Genomic DNA, 15704 nt, shown 5'->3' on the forward strand with positions numbered 1-15704 from the left:
ATCCCCACAGGATGCCCGAGGAGCAGCACAGCCCCAGCACCTCCACCCCATGAGGCCCAGGAGGGTCCAGCAGGATGGGGGCACTGAGCCCTGAATGGCTCCAGGGGCATCGCAGCGGTGCACAGAGCCCAGCACGGGGTGCCCTGCTATTGAGTGGGATGGATGCTCCGCTCCAGCAGCTCTGGGTTTGCTATTAAAGGCTGTAGGGTGTTCTGCCATGTGTGTGTGGGGGGGGGAGTGCATGTGAGTGCATGGGTGTGCGTGGTGTGCAGCTCTGGGGGGTTGCACAGTGCAGGGGGTGTGTCTGAGTGCAGGTCTGGGGGGGTGCACATGGGGTGGGCACATGTGGGGGTGTGTGCGCACATATGGTACATGTGTGTGCACATGTGGGTACGTGTGTAGGGTACATGTGTAGGGCAGTGTGTGTGTGTCTGCATCTTGGTACATGTGTGGGTCTGTGTATGTGGACATATGGGCACATATGTGGGTCCATGTGTGCATACAGACACGTGTGGGTCTGTGTGTGCACATATGGGTACATATGTGGATGTGAATGTGCCCACATGGGCACGTGTGTGGGTCTGTGTGTGTTGACATTTGGTTACACGTGTGGCTTGTGTGTGTGTACATATGGACACACACGTGGTGGGTCTGTGTGTGCACGTATGGGGATGTATGTGTGTGTGTGTGTGTGTATGTATGTATATATGTGCAGGTATGTATGTATGTGTGTGTACCTATGTATGTATGTGTGTATGTGTATGTATGTATGTGTGTATGTATGTATGTGTATGTATGTATGTATGTGTGTACCTATGTATGTATCTGTATATGTACGTGTGTGTGTACCTATGTATGTACGTACATACGTGTCCGTGCACACCCAGCTCTGTACGCCCACTCCTGCCGCCCCGCCCCCACCTGCACGCTCACCCAATCACGCGGGTTCCCCGCACGTCACTCAGCGTGTGGCCCCGCCCACATTCCCGCGCGGCGGGCGTGGCCTCCTCCCCGCTCGGTACCGCCCCCCTTTGCGTGATGACGTCACGAGGAGGAGGGACGCACGGCCGCCACTTCCGGGTTTCCCGGCCGGGTCGCGCAGGCGGTGAGCGGCAGCGGCGGGCGGGGCCGTGAGGGGGGAGCGGGCCGGGATTGGGGGCTGCGCTGCCCGAACCTCAGCACCGGGCCGGGCCGGGGCTTGCAGGCGGAAGGCCCGGCAGGAGGAGAGCTGCGGGACCGTGCTGTGCCCGGTGGGGCTGCTGTAGGCCTCGTGACCTGTGGTGGCTGTGGGGCTGACGTGGGTCCTATGGACCCATTGCCCGCAGTGGGGCTGCTGTAGGCCCTATGGACCCATTGCTCACAGTGGGGCTGCTGTAGGCCCTATGGACCCATTGCTCACAGTGGGGCTGCTGTACTCCCTATGGACCCATTGCCTGCATTGGGGCTGCAGTAGGTACTGTGCCCCATGGGCTGTGTGCCCCCTGGCTGATACAGACCTCATGCCCCATAGGCCCTGTGCCCTCTGGTGGGGCCGCGTTGGCCTCCCACCCCACAGCTCCTATGCCACCCCAATGGGGCTGGTGTTGTTCCAGGCTGTGCTATGCCCCATTCCCTCGCTGTGGTGAATTCTGCTCTTCCTGCCCTGCTGACGGCTTGCTGGACGCTGGGCAGCCATGAGGAGCTCTGCTCTGTGCTCTCAGTGCTGCCCTCCCCAGCAGCAGCCCCTGATCTGAAGGGCCGTCGCCTCCCGTCACTGACGCAGCCCTGAGGAACGCCGTCCTGCAACCAAGGGCTCAGCTCATAACACCTGGCTGTTGTAGGGCGGAATTCAGCCCCGCAGCAGTTTGACATCAGTGCATCGCTCTGGTGGGGAACAGGACGGTGTTGGGAAGCAGATGGGATCAGAGCTGAGGTCCCACACCTGTGAGCTCACTGGGGACGTGTGGCACAGCCCCACACCTGTGCTGCCCTCCATCCCAGCAGAGCTCTGGACGGGTGGTGAGCAGCGCTGCGCTCGTGCTTGGAAAATGAGTCGTTCCCTTTGCAGCCCTGACTCACCGGCCCCACGCTGCTCGTGTTTTCCACCTGCAATGTGCTGCTGGCCGGGAGCTGTTTGTAACTCACAGGGAGAGCACAGAGCTCCGGGACGGAGCTGACATCCCAACCCAGAGACCCACTGTGAGCACACAGCTCTGCTTCCTCGCTGGGTAACCGCGCCGCTCGCTTTCTGTTTTATTTCTTGTCACCTCGAGCCGTTTTGCTCTGCGTTCTCTCAGGGTGGGGGCTGCAGGGAGGCAGCACCGATCCTCAGCCCTGAGTTCAACCCCGCACCCCACAGTGTGCGCAGCAGGGCGAAAGCAGCAGCGCCTTCCACAGCGCTGCATCCCACAGGGAGGAGCAGCCCCACGGCCTGCGGCTGAGCTCAGTGCTGAGCAGACGGGTTGGGCTGGTTGTGCTGCTGGGAGCTGAGCTCCATCCTACGCCAACCTGCAGCTCCGCTGAGCTGCTGCTGTGCTGCTGCTGTGCTGCTCGGTGGGGGCAGCAGGGTGGGCAGCGCCGGGGGCTCTGCTGTCACCTCGTGGCCCCATGGTCGGTGTTGCAACGCCGGGGGGAAATCTCGTGATGAGCCGTGGTGAAAACGGTTTCTTTTTCTATAAGCTCAGCTGTTGAACTCTGACCGTTGTGGAGTTGGTCGTCAGGGGGCTGAGCGGGCTGGGATTCGGGGCTCTTGCCTGGGATTTGAGGTTCTTCCTTTGGATTTGGGGTTCCTGCTTGAGATTTGGGTTTTTTTTCATGGGATTTTGGGTTCTTGTTTAGGATTTGGAGGCCTTGCTTGGGATCTGGAGTTGTTGGTTGGGATTTGGGGTTCTTTTGCGGGGCTTGGGGTTCTTTCCTGGGATTTATGGTTCTCGCTTGGGATCTGAGGCTCTTCCTTTGGACTTGGAGTTGTCGCCTGGGATTTGGGGGTTCTTCCTTTGAATTTGAGGTTCTTCCCTGGGGTTTGGTGTTCTTACTTGGGATTTGGGATGCTCAGGGTTTGGGCCGCCTCCACGGCTGCCCTCTGCACTGTGAGCCGATGGGGTGGGAGCACAGAGCCCTACCAGCACTGCTGGGCTCTGCCTCTGCTTCACACAAAGCCACAGCAGCGCTCCCACGGCGGGGGAAGGTTTCCTCTCCCAGCTCTGTGCCCTTAGCAGCGCTTTGTGGCAGTGGCTGCTGCTGGAGCCGCCCGTGGGTCTGGAGGCAGATGAGTGGAGACGGAGCTGAGCTGGGGGGCAGCTGTGCTGCTTTGCTTCCACGCCTCCGGGCTCAGCAGGGGAAAATGCAGACGCTTTGTGGGGTTTCTGTTCTGCCAGGAGCGGGGCAGCGCTGCAAACTGCACTGCGAGCTCCAAAGTGTGCGACTGAGCGCCGTGTGACCCACAGGTGAGATGTGACCGCGGGCGGGAGCAGCAGCTGAGATGCATTCGAGCCACGCCGATGACCCCAAGGAAGTCATCCAGGTGAGCTGTGCTCCCGGCCCTCCAGCACCGGGGACCCCAGGCACTGCTGAGACGTGGTGACGCTCCTGGGTGGTTCTTGCACCCCTCTGCGGCTGTGTGTGGGATGCACAAACCCCGCAGGATGTGGGCACGGTGCTCAGCCCCACTGCTGGGGGTGCGGCAGCGCTGTGTGCGCCTCACTGCCCTGCTGCAGCGCGTGGCACGCAGCTTTGTTTGCACTCTGTCACTGCATTGAGGCTGACAGATCAGGGGCAGCTGGGGAGCACGGGGCTGCGCTGCAGGGTTTGGGCACGTGGCCTTCAGCTACGGCTGCAAACCTCGCTTGGGTGCTGGCAAAACATTCAGGGCTGAGGATTCAGTGCAAGAAAACATTCAGTTGGGAAAGGCTTTGCTGTGCACTCTAAAACCCCAGAAACCCAACGAGCCCCAAACCGTGAGCTGTGGGAAGGGCACTCGGCATCTGTGACTCATTTACAAAAGCCAGGTGGACTCTGATGCCAAGAGAGCGAGTCCCCAGCACGAGTGGGTCAGCTGCACTGCTCACCGGCTGCACCTGCAGAGCACACGGATGGCAGGAGCTGCACAGAGCCTCTGGATGAGCGTGGCAGCTTGGCATCCCAGTTGCTTGCAGCCCTGCGTCCCAGTTGCTTGCAGCTCAGCATCCCCAGACCTTCAGCCCAGCACCCCCGTTGCTTGCAGCTTGGCTCCCCCATATCTCGCAGCCCTACATCCCAGTTGCTTGCAGTCCAGAACCGCCGTAGATTGCAGCTCAGCTTCCTGGTTGTTTGCAGCCCAGTGTCCCAGTTGCTCGAAGCTCAGCTTCCCAGTTGCTTACAGCCCAGTGTCCCCCAGTCTTGCAGCCCAGCATCCTGATTGCTTGCAGCCCAGTTTCCTGCAGCCCGGTGTCCCTTAGCTTGCAGCTCAGCATCCCAGGTGCTTGCAGCTCGGTGTCCCCATCGCTGCCCTTTTTCCTGACCCTACAATCTAACCCTGCGCCTCCCGTGCCGCAGCTGATCAAGAAGCAGCTGGTGAGCTCCATCAAGGCCCTGCAGAAGCAGTACGTCTCCTCGGACGCCGTGGTGACCAGCGATGACGGGAACGCCAACACCCTGTGCAGCGCCCTGGAGGCCGTCTTTGTGCACGGGCTGAAGGCAAAGCACATCAGGACAGAGGCAGGGGGCAAAGGGAGGAAAGCAGGCGGCCGGCTGCTGCTCCCCCAGCCCGTCTTCTGGGCCCTGCTGAAGAGCATCACGCACCGGTGCGTTGCCACGCTCGTTTCTGTGCCCTCTGAGAGGTCGGGTGGCTGGCAGGGAGCTGCCTGTGCTCTGCGCCCTTCAGCTCGAGCTGTGCGACCTCAGAGGGCGTTGGGTCCTGAAAGGTGTGCGCAGGAGAGCGTGGTGCACCTGGGGGTGTCCCCCAAAACAGCATCCCATACAGAGAGGTCTGAGATCCCCCTGGCCCCATCAGCTGCTGATGAGCAAATACGGAGCGGGTGATGAGAGCGCTTCGGTGCTGTGCAGGGTGGCTCTGTGCCCTCCCAAGGTGTTTCTCCTCTGCCCCTCAAAGACAGCAAAGCTGTTCTCTTTTTCCCAGCAGTGAGCAGGCAGGATTTGGGGAAAAAGCAGCTGAAATGAGGGCAGTGAGGGTGGTTGGAGCACGCAGCGTTTCTGTGTTCCTTCTGCCTTACTGTGGCATCAGATGCACGGTGGACACCGATGGGTGACACCAATGGGCTTTTCACTCCCTTCCCCACATGGGAGCAGGGAAGATGCCTGCAGCCAGAAGGAGGCCTGAGGAGTGGCTGAACCTGATGTGTTTGTTTAGGGGGAGTTCAGGAGCTGATGTTTCCCCGTAGGAAACCACAGCCTCTCAGCCCCGTCACGCAGCGCTGTGGGATCGCATCCCTCACATCCCGCTCTGTTTTTCTCTCTCCCCTTCCCCCCAGGAACATCATCTCAGAGCTGGAGCAGCTCATTTTCATCACCACGGACGTGGGCCGCTGCCGGGCCTGGCTGAGGCTGGCTCTGAACGACGGATTGCTGGAGTGCTACCTGAAGCTGCTGCTGCGCGAGCGCTCCCGCCTGCCCGAGTTCTACCAACCCGCGGCGCTGCTCCTGGACGCTGAGGAGTGCGAGTTCCTCCTGAGCTACCTGCAGGGCTTGTCGTCCCTCACCTTCCAGCTGTCCTACAAGTCAGCAGTGCTCAACGAGTGGACCGTCACCCCGCTGTCCCTCTCAGGGCTGTGCCCTGCAGCCGAGCTGCTGGAGCCCCCGACGGCCGAACCTCAGAGAAAAGCATCCCTGGGCTCCATCTCCCAATCTTCAGGCTCCGATGAGATTGAAATCCAGCCCTCAGCGCTGCCCATCGGCAAAGCAGGCGACAAACCCAAGCGGACGTCGTCCTCGCTGAGCCTGAACACCACGGGTTCATCACAGCTGTCCTCCAGCCTGGGCTCTGACGGCGTGCAGCCCCACTGCGCCCGCAGCCCCGAGCGCGGCGATGAGCCGCTGTCCTGCGACTCCGACGTGGGCACGGCCACAGCTGAGGACCTGGACAGGTCGCTGCAAGAGTGAGTCCCCCTCCTCACCTCTCATTTTCTCCCTGCGGGCGCTCTCTGTTTAATGAGTTTTCCTCTTGGGAGCAGCCTGAAAGGCAAAAAGCAGCAGCACGACCGTTTCTTTAAGCGTGTTTTGGCCGGAGCTCAGCCCAGGCTCATTAGGAGCTTTGGAGCACTTGAAGCTGATGCTGCTAATTGCTCAGCTGTTTCCCATGGCTTAGAGCTCTGCTCTTCCCGTTGCTCGCAGCGCTGTCACCTGCTCGTGGCGCTGGGCAGGGACGATAATCCTGGTGCAGAACCCGTGACTCAGTTCTCAGCCTGACCCCGGGTTGGTCTGAGCGGGCTGTGCTGATTTGGGGCCATGGGAACGCCTGCGAACTGCTGTCGAGAGTGCGGCTGTTTGGCAGCAGCTGGGACCCATTAGCTCACCCTGTCAGCTAATTAAAATCCCCTCACGTCGTTAGGAAAGGCATCCTTTGCAGGTCTTTGCCCTGAGGTTGTGCGCCCCTCTTTCTGCTTGACGTGCCTCCAGCAGAGCGATGCTCACTGCTGCTTCTCTTTGAAGGGTGCTCTCTGAGTTCAGGAGAGCTGAGCCGAGCCTTGGTGCCCCATCGGAGCGGCCGATCCCTGCTGTGCTGGGCTGCTCCCCACCACCCCCCGAGGGCGCCCACCCACCGCCTTCCCCACCACCAGCCGAGGCCTGCAGCGCTCCGCAGGAGGAGGACAGCATCCCGACCCCACAGCACGTGGATGGGGGGAAGGAAGGCCGCGTGGCGTGCAGCCCTGCTGCCAAATTCCTCTGCTCCCCGCTGCCGGGCTGCCCGGTAGGTGTCACAGCTCACAGTGCACAGGATCCTCGTGTCCTTCCTGATTGAATGGGGAAGAGAGGTGAAGTGGGTGGTGGCGTTGCTGGGCTCAAAGCACTCATCCCCAGCAGCACTTGTGGTGTAAATAATGCCCAAATCCATTCCCAGCATCCCAGATCCCACTGAGCCACCGTGGGTCTGAGCAGTGCCACGAGTGCCCACGTGCTGGGGGTGCGCTTCCCACCCCCCTGAGCATCTCTCCCTCGGGTTCCTTTGGCTCATTCCCAGCTCTCCCGTCTCCTCCACTTCCTCCTGGCTCGGGGCCAGCCTGACTAATCTATGGATAACATACGGTGTCAACAGGAAACCCCCTCCTGCTCTGACATGACTCACAGAGCAACCTGCATTCCTCAGCCCGGGGTAAACAGGGCCTTCCCACACCTCCTGCTCTTCGCTGCCGATTCCCACCGTTGGTTTTGTCTGTGGTTGGGATAAAATGCTTTTGGCAGGCAAAGAAGGGTCGGTGCTGGTGGGAGCCCACGTTATTGCACTTGGGTGCTGCAGGGCTGCACTCCTCCTCCTGAGCCCCTCTGTGCTTTAGGGGGAGAGAACCAACCCGAGGGTGTTTGTGTGCTTTCACATCCCACCACTCCATTGCAGCGGAGCCCCTCAGCAGTTGGAGGGCGCCATGCGTTGTGCTTTGCAAAACCAGGAAGTGGTGTGGAGAGGAGAGCTGGGCAGCAGCCGGGTTTGTCGGGAAGATGGAATCATAGAGTCAGTAAGATTGGAAAAGACCTTGAATATCCAACCATCAACCATCCCCACCAAGCCTGCTAAACCACGTCCCCAAACAGAACCACACAACTGTGAAGGTTGGAAAAGAGTCCGAGATGCCCAAGTCCAAGCGCAGCGCGTCCCCACCGTGCCCACATGGAGAATCACCCAGGATGGAAGAGGCGGTTGGATTTGGTGATCTTGGAGGCCTTTTCCAACCTGAATGATTCTGTGGTAGGGACAGGTTGGGGTTGGACCTGGGGATCTTGGAGGTGCACCCATCCCACCACGCTCATTCATTGAGTCGTTAAGGTTGGAAAAGGCTTCCAAGATCTCCAAGTCCAGCCCCAACCCGTCCAACTGTGCCCACATGTAGAATCATTCAGGCTGGGGAAGACCTCCAAGGTCTCCAACCCCAACCATCCACCCAGGCCCTTGCCCCCATGCCCACCAAATCGTGTCCCCCTCTCGTGTCCCTGCTCTGCAGACACAGCCTGGATGTGCCCAAGCAGCCCAGGTGGCTGCGCTGTGTGCGCAGGCTGACGGTGGATGTGTGTGTTTGAGCTGGTTGATGGATGTTGGTTTCTGTCACATCTTTCTTGTAACAGAATAGGAAGAGCTGGATTTCGGAAGACGATTTCTACAGACCTTCAGCAGGAGAGAGCGATGAAATCCCAGCTGACGCCAACGGCTTTGTGCCAGATGGGGCCGGGGAGGGCCTGACCTCAGGGCTGCTCAGTGCTTTGGATTTGGAAAGGTCGTCCCCACCGTCCTCGCAGGGCCCCAGGCTGTCCCCCGAGCGAGAGCAGAAGGGTTTCAGTGTCGTGCATCGCCGGCAGATGGGTGCGTGAGCCCCGCTGTGGGACCAGTGGGGAAGCAGAGCTGTCCCCATTTGGGGTCAGCACATCGCTGGGTGCTGGCAGTGCTGAAAGCCCCACAGGTGGTGCTTCTGTGGCCCTGCTGAGCCCATGGGCACTGCTGGGGCACGAGAGGGAACGGGATGCGGCACAGATTTGCTTTACACCCTCCCCGCTCATCCTTAGCTTCCATACCAAGAGCATATGGAGCATGGCGGGGCCCAGCAAGCTGGTCCTGCAAACTCTGGGTCTTCCCTTATTCCACTGGGATCCCCTTCCATATTCCACCAGGATCCCCATCCCTTATTCCACCAGGATCCCTATCCTATATTCCACTGGGATCTGTTCCCCATCCCATATTCCACCAGGATCCCTATCCTATATTCCACTGGGATCTGTTCCCCATCCCATATTCCACCAGGATCCCCTTCCCATCTCCCATCAGGATCCCCATCCCCTGCTCCACCAAAGCCTTGGTGCCTGTGCTTGCACGCTGTGAGCCGCCTCCTGGTTCTCCTCCGTCCCCTCTTGGGGTCCCGCTGAGCCGTCCCCTTTTCCCCCAAGGTCTCTCCAACCCTTTCCGGGGCCTGCTGAAGCTGGGCAGCCTGGAGCGGCGCGGAGCCATGGGCATCTGGAAGGAGTTCTGCTGCGAGCTGTCGCCGCTGGAGCTGCGGCTCTTCCTGGACCACGAGGATCGCAGCTGCGTGGAGAGCTTCTCCCTGCTGCGCTGCGAGTCGCTGGCGCTGACGCATGCGGATGGACGCTTTGAGCTGGTGTTCCTGGGGAAAAAGCTGTGCTTGAGGGCTCCTTCCCGGGATGAGGCTGAGGACTGGCTGGATCGGATCCGCGAGGCGCTGCGCAAGTGCCGCCCGCAGCTGGAGGAGGAGGAGTGGGAGACGCTGGCGTGCCCTGAGGACGGGGGGGATGGCGGTGAGCCTGCTGCTCCGCTCCAGTGTGAAGCGCCTGGGAACGGCTTGGACTGGACTTTATCCCACAAACCAGAGCTGGATGCCATCAAAGAGTCCGTTCTGTACGTGGACGTAGATAAGACGTGGGTCCCTTTTATCTTCTCCCTCTCCTTGGAAACCTTGAAGTGCTTTAAAGTGCGGAACAACGACAAAATCTTAAGCAACAGTTACGGCATAGAGACGATCCAGGACATCGTCCCCGACACCAGCCTGGGGGGGCCCTCCTTCTTCAAGGTGATCACCTCCAAAGCTGTGCTGAAACTGCAGGCTGAGAGCGCGCAGGAGGCCGCGGCGTGGAGGGAGCTGGTGCGAGCGGTGCTGGGCTCCTACCTGGAGGCAGCCGAGGAGGCACTGACCCTGGGGGGCAGCTTGGACGGCCATTCCCAGGTGCTGCTGAAGAGCATGGTGAAGGAGAACGGCTTCTTGTTGCAGTACCTGGTGGCCATCCCCGTGGAGAAGGGGTTGGACTCGCAGAGCTTCATCTGCGCAGGTAGATGGGGCCGGTTGGCAGCAAGGAACCCAGCTCTGCGTCGAGTTCGTTCAGGTTAACGAGGCTGTGGCGTAGCCCCTCTGCTGGGCTTCGACCCCCAAATTTTGTGGTGTCTTTGGCACAGGGAGAATCCCCCAGCAGCCCAATCTCCGTCCCCATCCCACCCATCTCCATCCACCCATCCACCCCAATCTCCACCCATCTGCTGGGTTGCTGCCCAGGAGATTTGTGCTGTAGACAAAAGATGGGCTCTCAGCAACCTCGTGTGGAGCTGATGGACCCCCATCGAGGGCGTCCAGTGCCCCCAGCCCACAGGGAAGACTGGCTCAAGGCAAACCCATGGAGTAGGGCAGTTTTTCCAGTAAGGCAGCTCTGGGTGTGACCGGCTGCTTCGTGCGACCTTCCAGCAACGCCTGGTTTAACAGCACAACACCCACTGACCTCTGCGAGCTGTAATTTGTTCTGTACCTCGCTGACATAATTAAGCTTCAGCTTTTCTCTTGCTTCACTTGTGTTTCTCATCCCCTCCAGCAGGTTCTACCTTAATCTTTTTTTCCATATTTTCCATTTTTCGGTCCCTGCCTTCCCCCCAGGCTGTGTCCTTCCACCTACCAACAAAGGGAAGCAGCAAGTTGAGGAGACCCGTCTTCCTTCCCTGTTTCTTTGCTTTGCTTTTCCTTAGGTGTCTGCTGCCTTCCAGCCCTGATGCCCGTTAGGACAGCAGTGGTTTCCCAGTGTGCCAGGGTAGAACAAGAAATATAGACTTCTTTGTTTGATATTCAATACTCGAGCTCCATAAAATGTTGGCAGTGGACTCCAGATTGCAAAGAAGTGGATGGGGGTGATGGGGTGGCCTTGGCTCTTCCTGGGGCAGACATGGACCCACCAACACCATGTTGGGTGTTTTGGAGAAGGGAACCCATTAAAATAGTTGGAAGGGACCTCAAAGATCGAAGAACCGTGGAATTGTTGGGTTGGGTTAAGTAGGGTTGGGTTGGAAAGGACCTGGAGGGTTGTAGAGCCGTGGAATCACAGCATGGCTGTGTTGAAGGGGCCTCAAAGATCACAGAACCGTGGGATCACGGCCCGGTTGGGTTGGAAGGGACCCTAAGGAGCACAGAATGATGGAATGGTTGGGTTGTGTTGAGTAGGGTTGGGTTGGGAGAGACCTTCAGAATCATAGAACCGTGGAATGATTGGGTTGGGCTGAGTAGGATTGGATTGGCATCATCTAAATGAAGACCATCGTAACGATTTATGGATTACAGCCGAGATGGGCTCAGGAATGGTCGCGATGCCTGCTGTGCAGGGTTGCTCCGTCCTGCTCTGACCGACTGGAACGTGCTTCGCCCCATGTCCACCCCCTTCCCAGGTTTCCCTGCCCCACGTCTCACCCCACATCCCCCCCCAGCTCCCCTCTGACTTCCTGTTCTCTGTTCCCCATAGGCTGCTCCAGGCAGATCGGCTTCTCCTTCGCCAAACCCAAGCTCTGTTCCTACTCCGGCCTCTACTACTGCGACAGCTGCCACCGGGACGACGAGGCGCTCATCCCCTCACGCCTCATCCACAACTGGGACCTGAGCAAGAGAGGGGTGAGGAGGATGGGGCTGAGTGTGGGGCAGCCCTGCAGGGCCCTCTGGCTGACCGGCCCCCTCCCTCTGCCGCAGGTTTGCCGTCAGGCGCTGAAGTTCCTCACCCAGATCCGCAAGCAGCCGCTGATCGATCTCAAGTTGGTCAACGAGAGCCTCTACGACCACGTGGAGAGGATGAGGCGCCTGCGGCGGAGCCGGGAGCAGCTGAAGCTGTTGGGGGATTACCTGAGCGTGTGCCGCAGCGGGGCGCTGAAGGAGCTGAGCAAACGGTGAGCAGCCCAGCCGCCTTCTGCTGGGTGGCACCTCGCTCCATCTGTCGCCGTTGCTGCCGTGCTGGGGTTGAAAGGGACCTCAGGGGTTGCAGAATTACGGAATCGCAGCACGGTTGGATCGGAAGGAAGCTTAAAGATTGCAGGATTATGGAGTTGTGGCACAGTTGGGTTGGAAGGGACCTTAAAGGTGGTAGAGCCATGGAATCGGGGCATGGTTGGGTTGGAAGGGACTTGGAGATCATAGAGCCATGGAGGTAGGGCACAGGGTTTGAAGAGACCTCGCAGGTCACAGAACCGTAGGGCTTCCTCCCCACATCCGAGCCCAGTTTCCCCTCTCAGTTGGAAGCTGTGCCCCCTGTGCTGCCCCCACCAAACCGCGCCGTTTCTGACCCCCCCTGAGTGCTGGCAGCCGTTCCATGGGACGCGGGCTGGTTTCCCCTCCCTGCCATCTGCTGGAGGAAGCTCCCCGTGTGTCCGTGGGGCGGCGCGTGGAGATGGGCCGGAGGAAGCGCTTTCCTGGCCGGGGCTGGACAGGAAACACCTGGGCAAACAGATGGGAGATTGCTTTTCCCCCTTTTGAAATGCTCCCAAACAGTTTTCAATGGCAGGATCTGCGATGCGTCGCTTGGCGCCGTGTCAGGATTGCAGTCACCCGGAGCCTTCATCCCCTGGGCTCCTCCTCGCCCCTCCAAGACGTGGGAAGCTCCCACTGAGCTCCTCTCTGTGCTCATTTGCAGCCTGGATCACAGGAACTACCTCCTGGAGTGCCCCCACAAGTACAGCGTGGCCGACCTGCAGCAGGTGAGCAGCCTGTGCTGGAGGAGCTTCTGTGGAGGGGCTGCGTCCAGTGGGGCCTCCGCCAGCAGCACGACTCACTGCGCTCCGCTCCTCTTCACCTGGCTTCCTGTCGTCACTGCAGCTTAGGGGCTGAAATCATGGGGGTGGGATGGGATGGGATAGGATGGGATGGGGTGAGTTGAAATGGGATGGGGTGGGGTTGGGAAGGGGGTGGGATGGGATTAAGGTGGGTGGGGGTGGGGTTGGTTTGAGGTGGGATGGAGTTGGGATGAGATGGAGATGGGGGTGGAGTTGAGGGGTTGGATTGGAGTGGGATGGGATGGGGTGGGGTGGGATGGGAAGGGGTTAGGATGGGATTAGGGTGGGTTGGGTTGGGGTGGATGGGATTGGGATGGGATGGAGATGGGGGTGGAGTTGAGGGGTTGGATTGGAGTGGGATGGGGTGAGTTGAAATGGGATGGGGTGGGATGGGAAGGGGGTGGGAAGGGGGTGGGATGGGGTTGGTTGGGCTGGGATTAAAGTGTGTGGGGGTGGGGTTGGTTTGAGGTGGGATGGGGTTGGGATGGATGGAGTTGGGTTGGATTGGAGCGGGGTAGATGGAGTGGCGTTGGAATGGGATGGGATGTTGGATGGGGTTGGGTTGGGATTGGTTGGGGTGGGTTGGGGTGGGATGGGATGGATGGAGTTGAATGAGGTTGGGTTGGATTGGGATGGGTTGGGATGGAGTGGGTTGAGTGGGAATGGGATGAGATGGGATTGGGTTGGGATGGGATGGGATGGGGTTGGCTTGGCTTGGGGTTTTTTGGGATGGTGTTGAGGTGGGATGGGGTTGGGGTGGATTGGATTGGGGTGGGATGAGTGGGGTGGGATGGGATTAGTTGGGATGGGGGATGGGATGAGTGGGGTGGGATGGGATGGGATGGGTGGAGTTGAGGGGGATTTGGGTGGGATTGGGTTGGGTGAGACGGTGGGTTGGAGGGACCTCGTGCTCCAGGAGCTCCGGGGAATCATTGCACCCCCACGCGACCCAGCCCTGCTGCAGCTCCAGAGCTGGGCCCCAAGCAGCACTCAGTGCGTCCTGCAGCCGACATCGCTGACCCCTATGGCGGCCGCCCACCGCGGCCCTGAGCCCCACGTGGGCACACAGAGCTGCAGGGACGTTTTGTCTGCGAGTCACGAGCCCAGCTCTGCTCGTGATCTCCGATCTGCAGATCTCCGATGGCGCCTTCGAGCCCTTCCTGCTCTCGCTGATCCAGTTTGCGTCGCACCACGTCTACAGCTGTGAGCTGTGCACGCAGCGGGGCTTCATCTGCCAGATGTGCAGCAGCAGCGACATCATCTTCCCCTTCCAGCTGGATTCCACCTCCAGGTTGGCTTCGCCAGCGGCGTGCGGAGCGGCTGCGTTGCCAGCAGTGCTGCTGTCGGGCTGCTCGCCGTTCTGGGTCGCGCTGTGGCGTTCTGTGGGGGTTTGGGGCAGCCAGGGCTGGGGGGTCGCTCTGGAAACAGGGCTGAGGAGCCGCCCAGCCCTGCAGGCACCCAAACCACGCTGTGTTCTTTTGTTTTGTTTTGTTTTTTTTCCCAGATGCAAAGACTGCAAAGCTGTTTTCCACCGGGAATGCTTCAACAGCAGCACTGCCTGCCCGCGCTGCGAGCGGCGGCGGCGCTACCAACAGGAACAGCAGCAGGAGGAGGAGGAGGAGGAGGAGGAGGAAGGCGGCGCGGGGCCGATGCCATAGAGCCAGCAGCCATCCCAAAGGCGGTGGCAGACGATGCCCCAAAAGCACGTGGTGCACAGGGCTGGGCCTGCGCCCAAAAGACCCCACAGCCAATGGGGGGTGGATGAGCAGGGGGGGCTGTGGGGCTGAGCCGGGGCTGTGGGGCTGCAGCCATCCCCTGCCACCACCCCACTGATGGGGACGCGGTGGCGCTGGGCGGGTTTTGGTGTCCCCATCCCTGGGGGATGTGGGGACGGGGCTCCCCAGGGCCTGCAGTCCCCCCCCTTTGGGGTTTCTGTGTCCCCCCCCCCTTTGGGGTTTCTGTGCCCCCCCCCCCCCTTTGGGGTTTTGCTCTCTCCATCCCAATGGGGCACAGGGGGATGTGGGAGCAGGGACTCCCCCCATTTTGGGGTCAGACGTGCCAAGGGGACGCAGGCTGTGCAATGCCACCCACTGGGATCGCTGCCACCCCCGCTGCCATCGTCCCACCGTCCCCCGGTGGCACTGGGGGGCTCACAGGCTGCGCAGTGGGGCGGCCGTGGGGCCCAGCTGCTGTCAGTGGGACCCGGACTTGAGGGCTGTGCGACGGCTGAGCTCGGGGCTTTTGTGGGTTTGGGGTTTTTTGGAGGTGCCTTGGGGGGCAGAGCTGCTCTGCCTCCCTTTTAACCCCCGGCCCTTCGGGGGCCGCAAAGAAGAGTTTTATTTTCCTGTCACTGTGAAAACCATGGAGGTTTGTTGGATGTTTTTCTCTGCGGCCGCCCCTCCCCGACTCGCAGTGGGGTCAGCGCCCACCCCACAGCTCCGCCCCACACACTGCGCCCTTTTGGGACCCCACAGGGGGACAGGCGCCATTGGGGACCCTGGGCTCAGTGCCCCCCACCCCTCCGGCCTGCATTTCCCCAACCCCTTTCCTTCCCCAGCAGTGGGACTGCAGGTCCCCCCCCCACCCCATAGATCCACCCCACACCGGAGGATGTGATGGGATCCCCACCAGGGGACAAACCTCACTGCGGACCCCCAGCATCAGTGCCACGAAGCCTTGCGTGCTGCCTTCCCCCCAACCCTCCAGCAGTGGGTCTGAGGGTGACCCCATCTACCCCACAGTGTCACCCCACGCTTGGGATCACAACGGGATCCAGCCCTGGAGGGGACAAACCCCATTGGAGACCCCCAGGATTGGTGCCCACCACCCCACTCTTGGGGCCACGATGGGACAAACCCCATTGGAGCCCCCTGGGGCCGATGTCGCTCCCCCTCCTCCCCCAGCAGTGGGGTGGGGGTGCCTCCATCCAGCCACCCCACAGCTCCACCTGCAGCCCTATGGGACCCCAGGAGAGGGCCGACCCCACTGCAGCCCCCTGGGATCGGTGTCC

General features: G+C 60.6%; 1 protein-coding gene across 8 annotated transcripts; it reads left to right on the top strand.

Annotated features, from left to right (window-relative positions):
* The first annotated feature begins 1040 nt into the window (after positions 1-1040).
* On the top strand, positions 1041-15056 carry PLEKHM1 (pleckstrin homology and RUN domain containing M1). 8 transcript variants are annotated; one of them, XM_048926844.1, is made up of 13 exons: positions 1063-1105; positions 2048-2178; positions 3357-3502; positions 4513-4760; positions 5448-6071; positions 6625-6883; positions 8248-8482; positions 9061-9954; positions 11401-11546; positions 11622-11815; positions 12556-12619; positions 13828-13985; positions 14199-15056. In XM_048926844.1, exons 3-13 carry the CDS (start codon positions 3461-3463, stop codon positions 14350-14352), a joined length of 3018 nt encoding a protein of 1005 aa, XP_048782801.1. In that variant the 5' UTR covers positions 1063-1105; positions 2048-2178; positions 3357-3460; the 3' UTR covers positions 14353-15056. The 8 variants fall into 8 exon arrangements, with proteins under 8 accessions (XP_048782797.1, XP_048782801.1, XP_048782799.1 ...); XM_048926840.1 differs by lacking the exon at positions 2048-2178 and having other exon boundaries at positions 1041-1105; positions 3426-3502; XM_048926842.1 differs by lacking the exon at positions 2048-2178 and having other exon boundaries at positions 1077-1105.
* The last annotated feature ends 648 nt before the right edge of the window (positions 15057-15704 follow it).

Source organism: Lagopus muta, chromosome 25 (assembly GCF_023343835.1).
Source record: "Lagopus muta isolate bLagMut1 chromosome 25, bLagMut1 primary, whole genome shotgun sequence".
In the NCBI taxonomy this organism is placed as follows: Eukaryota; Metazoa; Chordata; class Aves; order Galliformes; family Phasianidae; genus Lagopus; species Lagopus muta.

Bases quoted from the DNA above. Each gene is read 5' to 3' on its own strand.
- PLEKHM1 (XM_048926840.1), top strand. From the start codon at position 3,461: ATGCATTCGAGCCACGCCGATGACCCCAAGGAAGTCATCCAG. The intron at 6,884-8,247 runs GTAGGTGTCACA...TTCTTGTAACAG, and splicing joins CCCCGCTGCCGGGCTGCCCG to AATAGGAAGAGCTGGATTTC. The intron at 12,620-13,827 runs GTGAGCAGCCTG...TCCGATCTGCAG, and splicing joins GCGTGGCCGACCTGCAGCAG to ATCTCCGATGGCGCCTTCGA.